The sequence below is a fragment of the Dryobates pubescens genome, chromosome Z (genome assembly GCF_014839835.1).
Source record: "Dryobates pubescens isolate bDryPub1 chromosome Z, bDryPub1.pri, whole genome shotgun sequence".
NCBI classification, from domain to species: domain Eukaryota; kingdom Metazoa; phylum Chordata; class Aves; order Piciformes; family Picidae; genus Dryobates; species Dryobates pubescens.
In genome coordinates, this window is record NC_071657.1 from 133,326,851 (window position 1) to 133,346,828 (window position 19,978).

Genomic DNA, 19,978 nt, shown 5'->3' on the forward strand with positions numbered 1-19,978 from the left:
TGTGCTAACATATAAACTTCAGTGAGATTTATGGCTAAGATGTATCTGCAGCACCCTCTGCTGCTTTTTGGAATAGAAGATAGCATGGCTTTGAACTGTGTGAGAGCTAGAAACGGCTTCATGCCTTGCAATGACATAATCACAGCATCACAGGATGTTAGCGGTTGGAAGGGACCTCCAAAGATCAAGTCCAACCCTGCCCCTGCCACAGTAGGACCATACAATCTAGCACAGGTCACATAGGAATGCAGCCAGACACGACTGGAAAGTCTCCAGAGAAGGAGACTCCACAACCCCTCTCAGGAGCCTGTTCTACTGCTCCATCACCTCACAGTGTAGAAGTTCCTCTTCATGTTGAGGTGGAACCTCCTGTGCTGTACTTGCCATCCATTGCCCCTCGTCCTATCACAGGGTGCAACTGGGCAGAGCCTGTCCCCTCCCTCTTCACCCCCAGCCCTCAGACACTTATAAACATTTGTTAAATCCCCTCTCAGTCTTCTCTTCTCCAGACTAAAAAGCCCCAGGGCTCTCAGCCTCTAGTATGAATAATTTTGCTTTTTTTTCATTTGAAGTAATTTCATGATGGTCAATATAGGAACAACTGCCTGAGAAGATTTGGAGCAGCTTTCATACATGGAGTGACAGCACCAGACTCAGTGGGAAGCTAGGTATTACCTGAAGGGAAGATGTAACCAGGTGGGGGTTGGTGTCTTCTCCCAGGCAACCTGCACCAGAACAAGAGGACACAGTCTCAAGCTGTGCCAGGGGAAGTGAAGGTTGGAGGTGAGGAGAAAGTTCATCACAGAGAGAGTTGTTAGCCACTGGAATATGTTCAAGAGGGGACTGGATGTGGCACTTGGTGCTATGGTTTAGTAGTCATGAGGTCTTGGGTGACAGGTTGGACTTGACGATTGTTGAGGTCTGTTCCAACTTTGCTGATTCTATGATTCTATGAATTTGTGCCCTTATCATTCACAGCAAGGAAATGTGTGACCAACACAATGCCTTCACCATGTGCCCTCTGTGTGACAAGTTCTGTGACTACTGGAACCTCAGCACCGCCTGTGCTACTGCTCGAGCCAGCCACTTGTTTGACAACCCTGCTACAGTCTTTTTCTCTGTCTTTATGGCTCTCTGGGGTGAGTACTGCTTTGTGTGTTGCCAGTGTCGCTTGACCCTGTTACAAGAAGGATCTGGATGTGCTGGAATGTGTCCAGAGAAGGGTCATGAGGATGATCAGAGCTGGAGCTCCTCTCCTGTGAGAACACGATGAAAGAGTTGGGGTGGTTCAGTTTGGATAAGACTCTAAGGATACCTTTCTGTGGCCTTCCAGTATCTGAAGGGGGCTGCAAGAAAGCCGGGGAGGGACTTTTTAGGGTGTCAGGGAGTGACAGAACTAGGGGGAATGGAACAAAAATAGAAATGGGCAGATTCAGATTGGATGTCAGGAAGAAGTTCTTCCCCATGAGGGTGGTGAGACACTGGCACAGGTTGCCCAGGGAGGTGGTGGAAGCCTCATCCCTGGAGGTTTTTAAGGCCAGGCTGGATGTGGCTCTGAGCAACCTGATGTAGTGTGAGGTGTCCCTGCCCATGGCAGGGAGGTTGGAACTGGGTGACCCCTGAGGTCCCTTCCAACCCTAACAATTCTGTGGTTCTACAATCTTTGAACTCTTGACAGAAATGAACAGTGCCATGCACAGCAGTAGGACCTAGAGTAGCTTTACATAAAGTACCATTAGATTGAATAGGCTCCATGAAGCTGGCAAGCCTCAGAAGGTCTGGAGAAAGCAGTATTACAATGCTTTTTGCTGTCATTAGAAAGCTTTGGAGTAAATTGAAAAGTTCTTTGCTATGAGGGTGGAAGATCACTGAAAAAAGGTTACCCAGGGAGGTAGTGGAGTCCCCATCCCTGGAGATGTTTAAGGTAGGAGCAACCTGATCCAGTTAAAGATGCCCAGGGAGGTGGTGGAGTCACCATCCCTGGAGGTGTTCTAGAGGGGATTGGATGTGGCACTTGGTGCCATAGTTTAGTTAGTCATGAGTTCTTGGGTGACAGGTTGGACTTAATGATCTTTGAGGTCTTTTCCAACCTTATTGATTCTATGATTCTATGTCTCTGCTTAATCTAGGGTGGGGCGTGTGTGTCTGTGAACTAGAAGAGCTTTAATGGTCCTGTCCAACCCAATGCATATTGTGATTCTAGGAGCTGGGAAGTTCCAGGAAGGAAAAAAATGTGTGCTTTGTCTCTCTGCTCTCTTCTTTAATGTCAATTCTAATCTTTTCCATGTTTGCCTTCACTGTGTTTTCTTTTCCTATGGACAAGGCAAGTCCCTTCAATGCCTTCTGCGCTTGGAGACTGGTCTGGTGCAGGCGGTTGTAAGGGTTTAATTTAAGCACAGACTGCACTTCCATGTGGGACAGCTTAGTCACATAATTGTATCACAATTTTATGGGATTCCAAGAACAATGGGACTATTATCATTTTCATTTTAATATGCTCTGAAGTATTCTGTTTAAACAAGCCTAGTTCTCTTCAGTGGCAAACCGACCCTGTCACACTGAGAATATCAAAACACTTCATAAACACTAATGAATGCATTGCAGTCTTATTCCTATTGTTTCTGGCCTCACTTCTGCTCTGAAATTCTTCTGTGCTGTGCTTGCATCTATTTTTGCTCCTGTCATGCCCTCATTCACTCTAGAACTTGTTTATAGTGAAAACTAGTTGGAGCAATCCCAGGCACTGATACAGGCTGGGCAGGGACTGGCTTGAGAGCAGCCCTGAAGAAAAGGACTTGGGGGTGCTGGTGGATGAGAAGCTCAACAGGAGCCAGCAGTGAGCACTTGCAGCCCAGAAAGCCAATCCCATCCTGGGCTGCATCAAGAGAAGCAGAGCCAGCAGGTTGAGGGAGGTGATTCTCCCCCTTTACTATACTCTCATGAGACCCTACCTGAAGTATTGTGCCCAGTTCTAGAGCCCCTGTTACAAGAAGGATGTGCTGGAACATGTCCAGAGAAGGGCCACGAGGATGATCAGAGGGCTGGAGCACCTCTCCTGTGAGGACAGACTGAGAGAGTTGGGGCTGTTCAGGCTGGAGAAGAGAAGGCTCAGAGGAGACCTTATTGTGGCCCTCCAGTATCTGAAGGGGGCTACAAGAAAGCCGGGGAGGGACTTTTTAGGGTTTCAGGGGGTGATAGGACTAGGGGGGAGACACTGGCACAGGTTGCCCAGGGAGGTGGTGGAAGCCTCATCCCTGGAGGTCTTTAGGGCCAGGCTGGATGTGGCTCTGAGCAATCTGATCTAGTGGAAAGTGTCTCCTCATGTTGAGGTGGAACCTCCTGTGTCCTAGCTTGTGCCCATTGTTTCTTGTCTGAGCACCCCCAGAAAGACCCTGGCACTTTCACCTTGACACCCACCTCACAGATAATTGTAGATGTTGGTAAGATCTCCTCTCAGCCTTCTCTTCTCAGCAATGAACAGCCCCAGGTCTCTCAGTCTTTATTCATAGCAGAGATGTTGCAGTCCTATAATCATCCTTGTAGCTCTCTGTTGTAACTTCTGCCAATAAAACCTAAAGTGTACTAATTTGATCTGGCTTCATTTTGTGATGGTGCTAGGCAGAAGGTTTTTATCATGGTATCACAGTACATTAGAGATTGGAAGGGACCTTATTGATGTCTACATCTGCCTGGGGGAAGGTTGTCACCAGGTGGGGGTTGGTGTCTTCTCCCAGGCAACCAGCACCAGAACAAGAGGACACAGTCTCAAGCTGTGCCAGGGGAGGTTTAGGCTGGATGTTAGGAAGAAATTCTTCCCAGCAAGAGAGATTGGCCATTGGAATGGCTGTCCAGGGAGGTGGTGGAGTCACCATCACTGGAGGTGTTTAGGAAGAGACTGGATGGGGTGCTTGGTGCCATGGGTTAGTTGCTTAGATGGTGTTGGGTGATAGGTTGGACTTGATGATCTCAAAGGTCTCTTCCAACCTGGTTAATTCTATTCTATTCTATTCTATTCTATTCTATTCTATTCTATTCTATTCTATTCTATTCTATTCTATTCTATTCTATTCTATTCTATTCTATTCTACCCTATTCTATTCTATTCTACTCTACTCTACTCTATTCTATTCTATCCTATTCGAGATCCTCAAATTAAACCCCCCTGCCAAAGCAGGATCACCCAGGGTAGTCCACACAGGAATGCATCCAGGTGGGTTTGGAAAGTCTCCAGAGAAGGAGACTCCACAACCTCTCTGGGCAGCCTGTTCCAGTGCTCTGTCACCCTCACTGTAAAGAAGTTTCTCCTCATGTTGAGGTGGAAGCTTTTACCTTGCTTCCTTTCTCCCACTCTGTAAAAGGAGGGTGACTTACTATAGTGAAAGTCTTGAAAGGAATCATGCTTTTTACGAGCTGGTCTTGTCTCTTAAAGTGTCTCTGTGATCCCAGCAATCCTTGGGTGCTGGATTTCAGCTATCAGACATAATTTGTTAGGACAGCTGAATATCATGGGACTGGTTTCCTGCTAGTGTAAGTCAGTAAAAACTTGCTGTGTTCAGAGCAGCTACTTCACCTAGCCAAAGAAGTTCTTAGAGAGCTAAATGTGGAATGGATATTTGACTAACAGGAAAAAAAAAGAGAATGACTAATAGCACCCTATAAAATAGCCAAATGTTTTTGTCTTTAGGATGTGTAAAAAACTGTGTATTTGTCAAAACATGCTAAATATAGCTTTTATATGTCCTCTGCTCAGGAAGGAGAAATAGCAATTTAATTACTTAGTGTCTGGATCTATTTCCAGGGTACTCTCAGCCCTGTGCTTCAGTGATGTATATTTCTTATGCTATGGGAGGACACCTGTGCAGGAAAGATTTGCAGCTAAGTGTTTGAATGGATTCTGTCTTCTAAGAGTCTGCTTAATTTATCATACAATGGCTTAGGTAGGAAGGGACCTTAGAGATCATCTACTTCAACCATGAAGGTTGAAGTAGATCTCTAAGGTCCCTTCCATGGGCAGGGATGCCTTTCAGCTAGACTCAGATGCTCAAGGCCTCATCCAACCTGGTCTTCAACATCCCCACAATCTCCCTGGGCAACCTACTCCAGACTCTCACATTCCTTGTGCTGAAGAACGACTTCCTCAGATGCAGTCTAAACCTACAGTCATTCAGTCCTACTCCCCCCTGTCCTATTGCTCAACACTCCTATGGAAAGTCTCTCTGCAGCCTTCCTGTAGGATCCACTCAGGTATTGGAAGGCAGCTGCACAGGAGGCTCCCCCTCACCATGAGGGTGATGGTGAGGGTGATGGAATACTGATGGAGGGTGATGGTGAGGGTGATGGAACACTGATGGAGGGTGATGGAACAGGCTGCCCAGAGAGGTTGTGGAGTCTCCTTCTCTGGAGACTTTGGAAACCTGCCTGGGTATGTTCTAGTGTGACCTGTCCTGGGTGATCCTGCTTTGGCAGCGTGGCTGGATTCAATGATCCATGGAGGTTGCTTCCAGCCCCTAACATTTTGTGTTCCTGCCAGAAGCAGCTAGGCAATGATGTGCATGTGATGAGCAGCTATGCAAAGGGCTATCTGCAGGGAACAGCAGTTATGAGAGGAAGGTCAGGAGACTCTAAATATGAGAGAAGAGTACAGCTGTTCCTTACTAATGACACACAAAAAAGGCAAGAGAGGGAGCTACTGGCCAGTCCTTTAGAAATAAAATCAGCAGTGTGCCCAGGTGGCCAAGAAGGTCAATGGCATCCAGGCCTGTATCAGGAACAGTGTGGCCAGCAGGAGAGGGAAGTCATTGTGCCCTGTACTCAGCACTGGTTAGGCCACACCTTGAGTCCTGTGTCCAGTTCTGGGCCCCTCAGTTTAGGAAAGATGTTGAGTTGCTGAAAGGTGTCCAGAGAAGGGCAACAAAGCTGGGGAGGGGTCTGGAGCACAGCCCTGTGAGGAGAGGCTGAGGGAGCTGGGGTTGCTTAGCCTGGAGAAGAGGAGGCTCAAGGGAGACCTTCTTGCTCTCTACAACTCCCTGAAGGGAGGTTGTAGCCAGGTGGGGGTTGGTCTCTTCTGCCAGGCAACCAGCACCAGAACAAGAGGACACAGTCTCAGGCTGCACCAGGGGAGGTTTAGGCTGGAGATTAGGAAGAAGTTCTTTACAGAGAGATTGGCCATTGGAATGTGCTGCCCAGGGAGGTGGTGGAGTCACCATCACTGGAGGTGTTTAGGAAGACTGGATGGGGCACTTAGTGCCATGGTTTAGTTGATTAGATGGTGTTGGGTGATAGGTTGGACTTGGTGATCTCTGAGGTCTTTTCCAACCTGGTTAATTCTATTCTATTCTATTCTATTAACATGTCTATGCAGGACTAAAACCTTTAACTGTACCAATGCAACACACTTCTAAATAACATCATTTTCTACATAGTACTGAAGGTCTTAATTCACATATGTGTATCAATGACTTATTTCAGTAGCAGACCACACTTCTTCACATGTCTGTGACTGGTTAGAAACCCTAAAATCCTGGACATTAGGGACCATTTTTACACAGCAAAAGTGGTCAGGCTTTGGAATGTGCTGCCCAGGGAGGTGGTTGTCCCCAAGCCTAGATGCATTTCAAGGTGGTTTGGATGTGGTGCCTGGGGCTGTGGTTTAGAGGTGAACCTTGTAGAGTAGGGTTCTGGATTGGACTTGGTGACCCTGAGAGTCTTTTCCAACCTGAATGTTTTTGTCATTCTGTGGAACAGCAAAATCTGTTTGGCCAGTTAACCTGTTGCATATTGATATTTAGACCTAGATTTTGTTTCATGACATACTTCATACTCATGAATTGTAGAATGACTCAGGATCAGTTAAGGGAGAGGATGTTCTTGGGGTGGGTATGAGCAGATGTGAGTTCAGGTCCATTCTCAGTGCCTTTGAGTGATCCATGGTGTATCTTTCTGGGGTTTATTTATATAGAATAGAATAGAATAGAATAGAATAGAATAGAATAGAATAGACCAGACCAGGTTGGAAGAGACCTTTGAGATCATCAAGTCCAACCCATCATCCAACACCATCTAATCAACTAAACCATGGCACCAAGCGCCCCATCCAGTCTCTTCCTAAACACCACCAGTGATGGTGACTCCACCACCTCCCTGGGCAGGACATTCCAATGGGCAATCACTCTCTCTGTGTAGAATTTCTTCCTAACATCCAGCCTAAACCTCCCCTGGCACAGCTTGAGACTGTGTTCTCTTGTTCTGGTGCTGGCTGCCTGGGAGAAGAGACCAACATCTGCCTGTCTACAACCTCCCTTCAGGTAGTTGTAGAGAGCAAGAAGGTCACCCCTGAGTCTCCTCTTCTCCAGGCTAAGCAACCCCAGCTCCCTCAGCCACTCCTCACAGGGCTGTGCTCCAAACCCCTCCCCAGTTTTGTTGCCCTTCTCTGGACACCTTCCAGCAAGTCAACCTCCTTCCTAAACTGAGGGGCCCAGAACTGGACACAGGACTCAAGGTGTAGCCTGACCAGTGCAGTGTACAGGGGCAGAATGACCTCCCTGCTTCTGCTGGCCACACTGTTCCTGATGCAGGCCAGGATGCCATTGGCCCTCTTGGCCGCATGGGCACACTGCAGGCTCATGTTCAGTCTACCATTGAGCAGTACCCCCAGGTCCCTCTCTGCCTGGCTGCTCTCCAGCCACTCTGACCCCAGCAATTATTGTTTTTACTCTTTGCTTGTGTTCTCACTTTAAAACTGAGTCTAAGGCTGTTTCTTAGTGCCTGCTTGTAAAGATCCAAGCATATTTGGCTTCAAATAATCTGGTGGGGCTTATCAGCAGCACAAGCATTTACCAGACTGGATTGCTTGTTTAATACTTTATTTATTAATTCACTTATTTTTATTGTAAAGCTACCTTTTAAATGTTCTATGTATTCATTTATTTCCTTATTTTTGTTTTAAAGCTACTATGTTCCTTGAACAATGGAAGAGATTACAGATGAGACTCTGTTACTTCTGGGATCTAACTGGACTGGAGGAAGAAGAAGTAAGTTTCCTCTCCCTGTGCTAATTAACTGTATAATTAGTCTATATCTGAAGGCTAGAAGGGACCTCAGAGATCATCTACTCCAACCTCCTTGCTATGGGCAGGGATGCCTCTCAACTAGACTCATCTGCTCAAGGCTTCATCAAGCCTGGCTTTCCACACCCCTAGCGGGGAGGCATTCCCAACCCCTCTGGGCAACCCCTTCTTACCACCTTCATACTGAAGAACTTCTTCCTAAGATGCAGTCTAAACCTACTCTTCCTCAGCTAAAATTCATTCCCTCTTGTCCTATCACTAATCACCCATATGAAAAGTCCTTCTGCAGCCTTCCTGTAGGATCCCTTCAGGTATTGGAAGGCAGCTCTAAGGTCCCCTCAGAGACTTCTTTTGTCTGCACTGAACAACCCCAGCTCCCTAAGCTTATCCTCATAGCAGAGGTGTTCCAGCCCTTGGATCATCTTTGTGGCCCTCTCTGGACTCACTCCAACAGCTCTGTGTCCTTATGCTGGGGACACCAGAACTGGAGGCAGTACTAAAGGTGGGATCTCAGCAGAGCAGAGTCAAGAGGCAGAATCCCCTCTTGCCCTGCTGGCCACATTCCTCTTGCTGCAGCCCAGGACATGATTTGACTTCTGGGTTGCAAGACTGGCTCAGGGGGAGCTTCCCCTCACCCCCAAGAATCATTCAATAAAATGAGAAGATAACCCTGAGAACAGACAGCAGACTCCAGTACAGTATTCCTTTCCCCCTCACTATCCCAAAATGCAGCCTTCAGCACTGCTTCAGCTCAAAGAAGACCTTCCAGTATTCCTCCACTGATGATGTGACTACAGCTTCCCTTATTTTGTCTTGCTTTTCAGCCTTTTCTCTCCTTTCTACCCAGCCATGGTGTGACTGGTACTTTGTATTCACAGTTTGGAAGCTGTTGTGCAGCAGCATAACAGAAATCATTGCTTGTCCTGTGTGGAATGTCCTCATTCTCCATGGGAGAACAGCACTTCTGTACTAATTACACTGCAAACTGAGAGGCTGGAGAGCAAACTCCTGGCTCTGCAGCAGGCTTGGTGAGCCCTCCAGGTTTTGCTGAACTTCATCACTTGGAGTGCAAAAAATCAAGCCTTAAAGCTCAATATTTGCCAAGCACATCTCTACATCTGTGAGGTCTCCTGGTGGAGGGATCTGAAGTGTTAAAGGTTTTGTGGACAAGAACTGTGGGATCAGCAAGAATCCTTTGTTTATGACAAGGGAAGGAGTGCCTGACACATCTCAGCACAAAGCTGAAGAATTAGGGATGTGGAATCATAACAAGAAGGCTGGGCTGGACCTTGAGGGGCCATCCCTTGTGCATGATAGGATCAACTCAAATCATTATGAAATGATCTTTGTTTAATTTATTCTTATATACATATCTCCAGTAGTGGAGATTTCACTTCCTCCCAAGGCAATGTATTCTAATCCTTCTCTGTCTGTGCTGCTAAAGTGCTTTTCTTAGTGTCTGACTGAAGACTCCTTGCTGTTCATCTTCTTATTTCATGTCCTTTTTATTTCCAGAGATAAAGAGATAACCTCCTGTCCTCTTGTGAGCAAAATTCAACATAACCTCACTCAGTGATTATTTTGTACTTTCAAGGTGATTCTTTCATTTTAAGATGATTCTCTGGAGAGGGAGAAGACTGAGAGGGGATCTGATCAATGTCTATAAGTATCTGAGGGGTGGGTGTCAGGAAGGAAGGGACAGCTTCTGCTCACTTGTGCCCCATGATAGGACAAGGGGCAATGGATGAAAACTGCAGCCCAGGAAGTTCCACCTCAACATCAGGAAGAACTTTTATACTGTAAGGGTCAAAGAGCCCTGAAAGAGGATCCCCAGAAAGGTTGTGGAGTCTCCTTCTTTGGAGACTTACAAGCCCTGTCTGGATGTGTTCTTGTGTCACCTGAGCTATGTTCTGTGGGCCTGCTATGGCAGTGGAGTTGGACAGCTTCAAACCATCCCCCTTCTCCTACTGCTAGACACCCTGATGAAAAGTCTCTCTGCAGCCTTCCTGTAGGATCCCTTCAGCAATTGGAAGGCAGATTGAAGGTCCCCCTGAAGTGTCCTCTTCTCCAGGGTGAACAGCCCCAGCTCCCTCAGCCTACCCTCACAGCAGAGGTGTTTCAGCCCTGATATGATATTACCTGGGAAAGTGTTTTCTGTGTGGTAGGAAAATTGGGCTGTTTATGAGGCATCCCTATTAAAATGAGAATGATAGAGACTTCAAGATCTGGCATGCTAGAAACATTCTTACATTATATTCACTTCTCTATCTCTGGCAAGGGAAGTAGAGGAAAATTAATGACATCTGCAGTCGTTCCATCCGTGGCATTGGCAGAAGTACTCTGTTGCTGATTCGATTTAGCATTGAACTTTGACTCAGTCTGTTACCTCTGACCAGTCTGGCAGAGAGGGACCTGGCAGTTCTGGTTGAGAACTGGCTTAACATGAGACAGCAGGGTGCAAAGAGGGCACAGAAAGTCAGTGGCATCTTGGCTTGGATCAGGAGTAGTGTGGCCAGCAGCAGCAGGGATGGAATTCTGCCCTGTACTGGGCACTGATGAGGCCTCACCTGGAGCACTGTGTGCAGCTCTGAGCCCCTCACTGCAAGAGAGATCTTGAGGTGCTGGAGCAGGTCCAGAGGAGAGCAATGAGACTGGGGATGGGACTGGAGGGAAAGTGATGAGGAGAGGCTGAGGGAGCTGGGGGTGTTTAGCCTGGGGAAGAGAAGACTCAGGGGCAACCTTATCACATGCTACAACTATCTGAAGGGAAGATGTAGTCAGGTGTGGGTCAGGCTCTTCTGCCAGGCTGTGACAAGACAAGAGGACATGGCTTGAAGCTGTGCCAGGGGAGGTTTAGGTAGGATGTTAGGAAGCACTTCCTGATGGAAAGGGGAATTAGAGACTGGAATGGACTGCCCATGGAGGTGGTGGAGTTGCCATCCCTGGAGGTGTTTAAGGCAAGGCTGGATGTGGCACCTAGCACCATGGTGTGTTCGATGTGGCGGTGCTAGGTCATAGGCTGGACTTGATCTCAGAGGTCTATTCCAGCCTCAATAATTCTATGAGAGGATGGGTCTACAAAATATTAGCCTCTTCCATGCCACAATGATCTTCTCTTTTAAGCTCCTGCATTTCTTGGGGTCATTGTGGTGCTTAATGAGGAATGTAGCCTTGGAGCCCCGACAAGACCTGGTGTCTCAGGATTTTCATCTTGTTTGGATGGAAAAATGAGTTGGAGGAAACTGTTGGGTTCTAACCTTGCTAATTTGCAGCATGCTTTCTCTTGAGACCATAATGCTGTGACTTGTAAAGCAGATTTCCTTCAGAATGAATGTAAAGGGGTTTACACTGTTTCTTGTATTTCTTTTTGAGAGAGCTACAAATCTGTAATCCATCCAAAGTGCACTCAGTATTGACAGAGAAATATTTAACTAAGCATGCTCCCCTAAAGAGTGCCTCCACAGCCAAGTGTTCCCACTGTTACACATTATCAGCCAACAAAGGAGAACAGGGGCAGGGAGGGGTGTATGGGGGAGGAGAGAGTGTAAACCATTCTTTAAGACTATGGAGAAAGACTTCTAGGTTTGTATTGTTGAGTACCTAAAGTCAGGCTCCTAGTCCATGACTGTCACTACTCAGTATTGCTATGAAACAACTAAATCAATGTAATAATCTTGTTCAGACTAGACTCTGGGGGGACCTAAGAGCTGCCTTCCAACACCTGAAGGGATCCTCAAGGAAGACTGCAGAAGAACTTTTCATCAGGGTGTCTAGAGACAGGACAAGAGGGAATGGTTTGAAGCTGAGGGAGAGCAGGGTTGGCCTGGAGCTTAGGAAGAAGTTCTTCAGTATAAGGGTGGTGAGACTCTGGAATAGGCTGCTGTCTACAACTACCTGAAGGGAGGTTGTGGACAGGTGGGGGTTGGTCTCTTCTCCCACCCCTTCTCTGCTGGCAACCAGCACCAGAAGAAGAGGACACAGTCTCAAGATGTGCCAGGGGACGTTTAGGCTTGAGGTGAGGAGAAAGTTCTTCCCAGAGAGAGTCTTTAGCCATTGGAATGTGCTGCCCAGGGAGGTGGTGGAGTCACCGTCCCTGGAGGTGTTCAAGAGGGGACTGGACGTGGCACTTGGTGCCATGGTTTGGTAGTCATGAGGTGTTGAGTGACAGGTTGGACTTGATGATCTTTGAGGTCTTTTCCAACCTTATTGATTCTATGATTCTATGCCCAGGGAGTTTGTGGCTGCCTCCTCCCTGGGGGTGTTGAAGGCCAGGCTGGATAAGGCCTTGAGCAGTTGAGTCTAGCTGAGAGGTCTCCCTGCCCATGGTGGGGAGATTGGAGCAGACGATCTCTAAGGTCCCTTCCAACCTGAGTCATTCTATGACTCTATGATGATCCCGGGATACACACAGGCATTGTAAGTTTTCTAGAGTCCAGGTAATATTGTATCAAAGGTAGAGCAATGAGGTAAGATGGAGCTGACAAGCTGTGGGTGATGCCCCATTTCAATGGGCTAGCATCCAGCCTTGTGCCTGGCTTGCTTCCTTGTGTTAGGCAGCTCACTTGTTTCAGCCATGACTTATCAGGCAGTAGAGTAAATAATTGTTTTAGCAAACTTCAAGGACATCTGGTTTCACACAGTTCCCCTTACCAATGTATTTTACTGGACTTGATTCAAATTGAATATTGAAGAGAAATGAATGGTGTTACATTCTGCTGCCATTACCCAAGGATGTAATATTACAATGGCAGCATTTGGTTGTCAGGTCCCAGCTTAAGGGCACTTGAGAACCTGAGGCCATCTTTAAATATTTAGCTCTGCAGGTAATCCTCTGAAGCACTACCACTGTTCTTGCACAAAGAGGGCAAACCAAAGCATTCTATCTGGCTAGCACAAATCCTGTCTGGGTACAGAGCTGGTTGAGAGAACTCTGAAGGAAGAGACATGGGAGAGTTGATTGATAAGAAGCTCTCCATGAGCTATCAGTGTTCTCATGCAGCCCAGAAGGCAGCTGTCTGCTGGGCTGCAGCCAGAGGAGTGTGGCCAGCAGGGCAGGAGAGAGCATTCTGCCTCTTGACTCTGCTCTGCTGAGACCCCACCTCCAATCTTGCCTCCAGTTCTGGGGTCTTCAGCATAATAAGGACACAGAACTGTTGGATTGGACCCAGAAGACAGCCACAAAGATGATCCAAGGGCTGGAGCAGCTCTGCTATGAGGATAGGCTGAGGGAGCTGGGGTTGTTCAGCCTGGATAAGAGAAGACTCCAGGGGGACCTTAGAGCTGCCTTCCAATACCTGAAGAGATCCTCAAGGAAGGCTGCAGAGGGACTTTTCATCTGGGTGCCTAGAGACAGGACAAGGGGAAATGGTTTGAAGCTGAGGGAGAGCAGGGTTAGGCTGAAGCTTAGGAAGAAGTTCTTCAGTATGAGGGTGGTGAGACTAATAGGTTGCCCATGGAGGTTGTGAATGCCTCCTCCCTGGGGGTGTTGAAGACCAAGTTGGATGAGGCCTTGAGCAGCTGAGTCTAGTTGAGAGGTGTCCCTACCCATGGCAGGGAGGTTGGACTAGGTGATCTCTGTGGTCCTTTCCAATCTAAGCCATTCTAGGATTCTATGATTCTGTATTTCCATGGCATACCTTTTTTGTTGCTTCAGAATTCCTTTGGTAGCTGAGTCCCTGTGCACTTGTGCAGTTGCCTGTGTCTTTTAACATCCCTGAACTTGTAACAGTGTTAGATGACTTACTCAGGCTTGTGTATGTAAATCAAATATCTTGTGCAAGGGATCTGGACTGAAAAGGTTGTGGACATCTAGCAGTGATGTGTTGAGATATGAAAGTAGTTTTCCTATGCTTCTAAAGAGATCAGTGATGGGAATGATAATCTCTTCCTTATACTTCCCCCTTCTCTATCCACTGTGCCATCATCATAAGATACAGAAAACTTCAGTCCTTGATTTGGAATAATTAACTCTCTTGAAAGAGATAGCAAGTGCTCTGTCCATCCATTCCAAGTTTCCATCTTGACTTGGGGCAGCAGATGGATCGTTCCAGTCCTCCTTTGTGGATACCTTGCTTCCCACCAGTGTGCACTGCTTTGCTTGTGGTTAGCATATTAGGATAAGGCTGTTCATCAACTTCCCTTCCCTTCCCTTCCCTTCCCTTCCCTTCCCTTCCCTTCCCTTCCCTTCCCTTCCCTTCCCTTCCCTTCCCTTCCCTTCCCTTCCCTTCCCTTCCCTTCCCTTCCCTTCCCTTCCCTTCCCTTCCCTTCCCTTCCCTTCCCTTCCCTTCCCTTCCCTTCCCTTCCCTTCCCTTCCCTTCCCTTCCCTTCCCTTCCCTTCCCTTCCCTTCCCTTCCCTTCCCTTCCCTTCCCTTCCCTTCCCTTCCCTTCCCTTCCCTTCCCTTCCCCATAAATCCTTTGCTCTGTTAGCCTGGGATAGTTTCTAAGCAAGGCTCTATTTTTCCTCAGCAGTGTTTATCCTGCATGCTTTGGAAAATTCTGTTTTCACTTTAATCCTAAAGCAGAGAGATATTAAGGAAAGGCTGGTTGCTGTTATGTATTCTTATCAAACTGGCTCATTACCTACACAGCCTTCATTTACAATGTGCAGTGGGGTGTTTGGGGCAAATCCTGGGGGCCATTCTACAGGAGAAGTCCCACTGATGGCAATGAGAGTTTTATCTGAGTCAAAAAAAATTAGTAATAACCATGCTTTGGCTCCTTGTTTTCAGGGTGGGAATTATCATGTTCTACTCTGAGCACTCATTTGGCCTCAAAGCACCTTGGCTTACATGGTTTTCAATAAGTGTCTGGCAGCTGTACTGGCAAGCTTCCAGCACTGTGGGATTCATATCTGTCCTTACATGGAAATTTGGCCCTCCTCAAGTCATCGCAAATAGTTCTAGCTTATTGTCCCAAGAGTTGAATTTTCCCCCATTTTCACACAAAGAACTGATTCTGCACCCCCCTCTTTTTAACCAGAGAGTGGAACTCTTCCTTCATATTAATTGATATATGACCAAGACCAAGTACCTCTAAATCTGCATTGCAAATAAATGTTTCATGCAATATAGTTATAAAAAGAATATATAGAATCAACCATGCCAAGAGGTGCTGTGGTCTGCTCAGTCAAGAGTACGAGGGGAGCATGGGTGGACCTCCTGAGGTTCAACAAGACCAAATGCAGGGTCCTGCACCTGGGTTGGAACAACCCTCATGATCATTACAGGCTGGGGGAAGGGGTGGTGCAAAGCAGCTCTGAGGAAAAGGGCTTGGGGGTGCTGGTGGATGAGAAGCTGGACATGAGCCAGCAGCATGCAACTGCAGCCCAAGAAGGCCAATGGCAGCCTGGGCTGCATCAAAAGCAGCATGGCCAGAGATGGAGAGAGGGGATTCTGCCACTTTGCTCTGGTGAGACCTCACCTGCAGTGCTGTGTCCAGCCCTGGAGCCCTCAACACAGGAAGGACATGGACCTGATGGAGCAGGTTGAGGCCATGAAAAGGATCGGGGGCTGGAGCAACTCTGCTATAAGGACAGGCTGAGGGAGCTGGGCTTATTCATCCTGGAGAAGAGAAGGCTCCAGACAGACCTAAGAGCAGCCTTCCAGTACCTGAAAGGGCTCCAAGAAGGCTGCAGAGGGACTGTTTGCAAAGGCCTGCAGTGACAGGACAAGGGGCAATGGTTTGAAGTGAGAGAACAGCAGATTTAGATTGGGTGTGAGGAACAAGTTCTTTAGCATGAGCGTGGTGGAACACTGCGACAGGTTTCACAGGGAGGGGGTTGAGGCCCCATCCCTGAAGGTCTTCAAGGTGAGGATTGACAGGGCTCTGGGCAACCTGATCTAGCTGAAGATGTCCCTGCTTGCTGCAGATAGGGTTAGACTGGATGACCTTTGAGGTCCCTTCTAACCCAAACCATTCTATGATTCTGTGACTCTATGGCATACACACACAGAGCACCCATGTGCACCACATGTGTGCATATATAAACTCAGTGATGTTGGAGGTCTTTTCCAGCCTAGTGATTCTATTATTCTATGAATCTATGATTCTGTACACCAGCATGATTTCTCTCACAGAGACTCACACCTTCCTGGCTCCCAGGTACTTCACCTACTTGCCAGCTACTTGCCAGCTACTTGCCAGCTACTCCAGCTTGATCTCCACTGGTGCTTTCACACTCAGTCTCAGACCTGCACTTGCTCCAGTTGCTTCTGGTCAAATCCCCATACAGACCAGCAAACTACTTACATGGGCCTGGCCCATCTTATCCCTCTATTTTTCCCAAGTTTTCCCTCCCTGGCCTAGATCCTTCCCTTTCCCACTTTTGCTTGCTCCCCTAAGCAATCCCAAAATGATCTTCCTCTGCATCTCATAATGTATGAGGTGGTGGAGTCACCATCCCTGGAGGTGTTCAAGAGGGGACTGGATGTGGCACTTGGTGCCATGGTTTAGTCATGAGGTGTTGGGTGACAGGTTGGACTTGATGATCTTTGAGGTCTCTTCCAACCTTGGTGATTCTGTGGGATTCTGTATCCCATATTTCTAGGCAGGGATCTCCCTAGTATGAAATGTGCCTCAATAGTGAACAATTTGGGTGGCTTGGATCACAAGCAAGTCACTAGACATGATTTTCTTTTCCTTTTTCCCCCCAGGAGCATCCCAGACCAGAGTATGAAACCAAACTCCTGCAGAAAAAGCTGAAGAATAAAAACATCACAGCAGAAAACTCAAATGAAGTAAGATAAAACCCCCAATCCTTTCACTTACATTGCATTGTGTTTTAGTATATTGTGATTATCCTTTTGTCTTTTGGTGTCTCTCTGATGGATAATTTGTAAAAGGCTTTTGTTTTTTTGGGGGATTTTTGGTGTACTTACCTCAGTTTAGGAAGGATGTTGTCTGGCTGGACCGTGTCCAGAGAAGGGCAACAAAGCTGGGGAGGGGTTTGGAACACAGCCCTGTGAGGAGAGGCTGAGGGAGCTGGGGTTGCTTAGCCTGGAGAAGAGGAGGCTCAGGGGAGACCTTCTTGCTCTCTCCAACTCTCTGAAGGGAGGTTGTAGCCAGGTGGGGGTTGGTCTCTTCTCCCAGGCAACCAGCACCAGAACAAGAGGACACAGTCTCAAGCTGTGCCAGGGGAAGTTTAGGCTGGAGGTAAGGAGAAAGTTCTTCCCAGAAAGAGAGATTTGCCATTGGAATATGCTACCCAGGGAGGCTGTAGAATCACCATCCCTGGAGGTGTTCAGAAAAGGATTGGATGAGTCACTTGGTGCCATGATTTAGTTGTTATGAGGTGTCAGGTATTAGGTAATAGGTTGGACTTTATGATCTCAAAGGTCTTTTACAACCTGCTTGATACTATGATTCCATGATTGTATTTTATAAGCACCTGCAAGTCCCTGTAGACTTTGCCAGTTAAGTTTGGTCAACCATTGCTCATTGCCCGCATGCCACATGCAGCAGCAAAGCCGAAACATTCCAAAACCATGCCCAGTTTCTGGGTAGAAGGAAACAGTTTACTTTGTTTCAACACTGAAGTGGAGAGAGGACCCCAGTTTCCAGGTTTGGTCCAACACACTTAGCCTGGCAAGCTTAGGAAGGATCTTAACTACCCTTTTCTTTTGTTGATCACTCTCATGACTGTGAAGTGTTTCCAGTGAATCTTTCATCTCAGTGAGACTGCCTTCCACCTGTTAAATCCACCCAAACTCCACAGAAGATAAGGGAAATATTCTCACTTGTGTTAATAGGCTTTGGATTGTGCCCAATATGAGCAAAGGCTCTCACATGGCAGTATGGGGAGGTCTTCACTTAAAGATTAAAGAGTTCTTTAGGCCTTCCAAGAAGAGGATCAAAGGCTGTGGAAGATGGGTAAAGCAGCTGCTGCTCTTCAGCTTGTTCTGACTTAAAGTAAGTGAAATCTGGAATCAAATCAGAGATGGGTGCTGAAGAGTATGAGAGTTTTGTAGTTAGATGGCAATGTTAGATGATTGTCTTGCTTAAATGAGGCACAGAAGTCACACCATCAGGAAATATGAAATTCACTTAAGGGGAAAAAAAAACAGCAATGAAAAATTGTAACAGCATAAACTGAAACTGAGGAACAATGTAAAGAGTCATCACTATAAAAATGGGGAAAACTACTTTCAGACATCAAGAAGGGAAATGAAATCCTGGAATATATAGGGCCATGAGGATGAGCAGAGGGCTGGAGCACCTCTCCTATGAGGACAGACTGAAAGAGTTGGGGCTGTTCAATCTGGAGAAAAGAAGGCTCAGAGGTGACCTAATTGTGGCCTTCCAGTATCTGAAGGGGGCTCCAAGAAGGCTGGGGAGGGACTTCTCAGGATCTCAGGTAGTGATAAGACTAGGGGGAATGGAATGAAGCTGGAGGTGGGGAGATTCAGGCTGGAGGTGAGGATGAAGTTCTTCCCCATGAGAGTGGTGAAGCCCTGGAATGGGTTGTCCAGGGAGGTGTTTGGGGCCCCATCCCTGGTGGTGCTTAAGCCCAGGCTGGATGAGGCTCTGGCCAGGCTGATCTAGTGTGGGGTGTCCCTGCCCATGGCAGGGGGGTTGGAACTGGATAATCCTTGTGGTCCCTTCCAACCCTGTCTGACTCTATTATTCTAATCTCTTTACTTCAATTAGTTGGTTTGGTTGGGGTTTTGTTGCTATTTTGTTGAGCAGTTTTCCATCAGTAAACATTTTACTCACTGGTTTTGTTGCAATCACTTTTTGATTTCCCTTGAATTCTTTCCAACTCACAGCACAGTAGTCTGGGTTTGGAAGCCACTTTGCTCAGTGCTTTCTAACTCAGTGTCACAGGATTGTATAAGGGCTAGAAGTGTTAGAGACCTGCTGCAGAGCAAGTCAATACTTTAACTGAGCTGTTACATTAAATGTAAGTGTGGACATGTACCTTTGAATTTTGATTAGGAAGATCACAGTATGATAGGGGTTGGAAGGGACCCAGAGATCATCGAGTCCAACCCCCATGCCAGAGCAGGGTCATACAATCTAGGTCAGGTTACACAGGAATGCATCCAGTCAGAGTCTGAAAGCCTCCAGAGAATGAGACTCCACAACTTCCCTGGGGAACCTGTTCAGTAAAGAAGTTCTTCCTCATGTTAAGGTGGAACCTCCTGTGCTGTAGTTTCCATCCATTGCCCCTTGTTCCATCCCAGGGCACAAGTGAGCAGAGGCTGTCCCTTCCTTCCTGACACCCAGCCCTCAGATATTTATAGACACTGATTGGATCCCCTCTCAGTCTTCTCCTCTCCAGACTAGACAGCCCCAGGTCTCTCAGCCTCTCCTCATCAGGCAGTGCTCCAGTCCCTTCATCGTCCTTGTAGCCCTCTTTTGGAGTCTCTTCAGCAGATCCCTGTCCCTCCTGAACCGGGGAGCCCAGAACTGGATGCGTTATCCCAGGTGGGGCCTCACCAGGGGAGAGTAGAGGGGGAGGAACCTTCCTGGATCTGCTGGACACACTCTTCTTAACGTACCCCAGGATCCCATTGGCTTTCTTGGCCACAAGGGCACATTGCTGTCCCAAGATGCTGAAATGTTAGACATTAAATGTGATGAACACTTAAGTCTGTAGTAATTTTTCTGCCTAATTTGTAGAGCTTTTAATCTTTTTCCTGCTTTCAGATGTCATACTCTTTGCAAGACCATTAACTGAGGAGCTTTGGCATGGCAGGTTAAGACTGAGCCACAGGTTTTTGTAAGGTCTCTGGTTCAGTACTTCTGCCTTGTTGGGTGGAAGCCAGGGTACAGGACTTTGTCATATTAATTGTGCAGATCTAGTGTTTGGACAGACATCAGAGGTCTCTCTGCAGCTAAAGGTTCACTCCTGATTTCTTGGTTTTGTTTGAATGCACAGATGCCTGTGAGGTCTCTGCCTCATCAAGTCTTGG

The 19,978-nt window shown here is 47.3% G+C and overlaps 1 protein-coding gene across 1 annotated transcript in view; it reads left to right on the top strand.

Moving 5' to 3' along the window:
* The window catches only part of ANO2 (anoctamin 2), a 169,858-nt gene that overhangs the window by 65,999 nt on the left and 83,881 nt on the right, over positions 1–19,978 (top strand). The window contains exons 12-14 of the mRNA XM_054177870.1: positions 979–1,139; positions 7,948–8,030; positions 16,718–16,801. Coding sequence (XP_054033845.1) covers positions 979–1,139; positions 7,948–8,030; positions 16,718–16,801 — 328 coding nt within the window. The remainder of the gene's footprint in view (positions 1–978; positions 1,140–7,947; positions 8,031–16,717; positions 16,802–19,978) is intronic.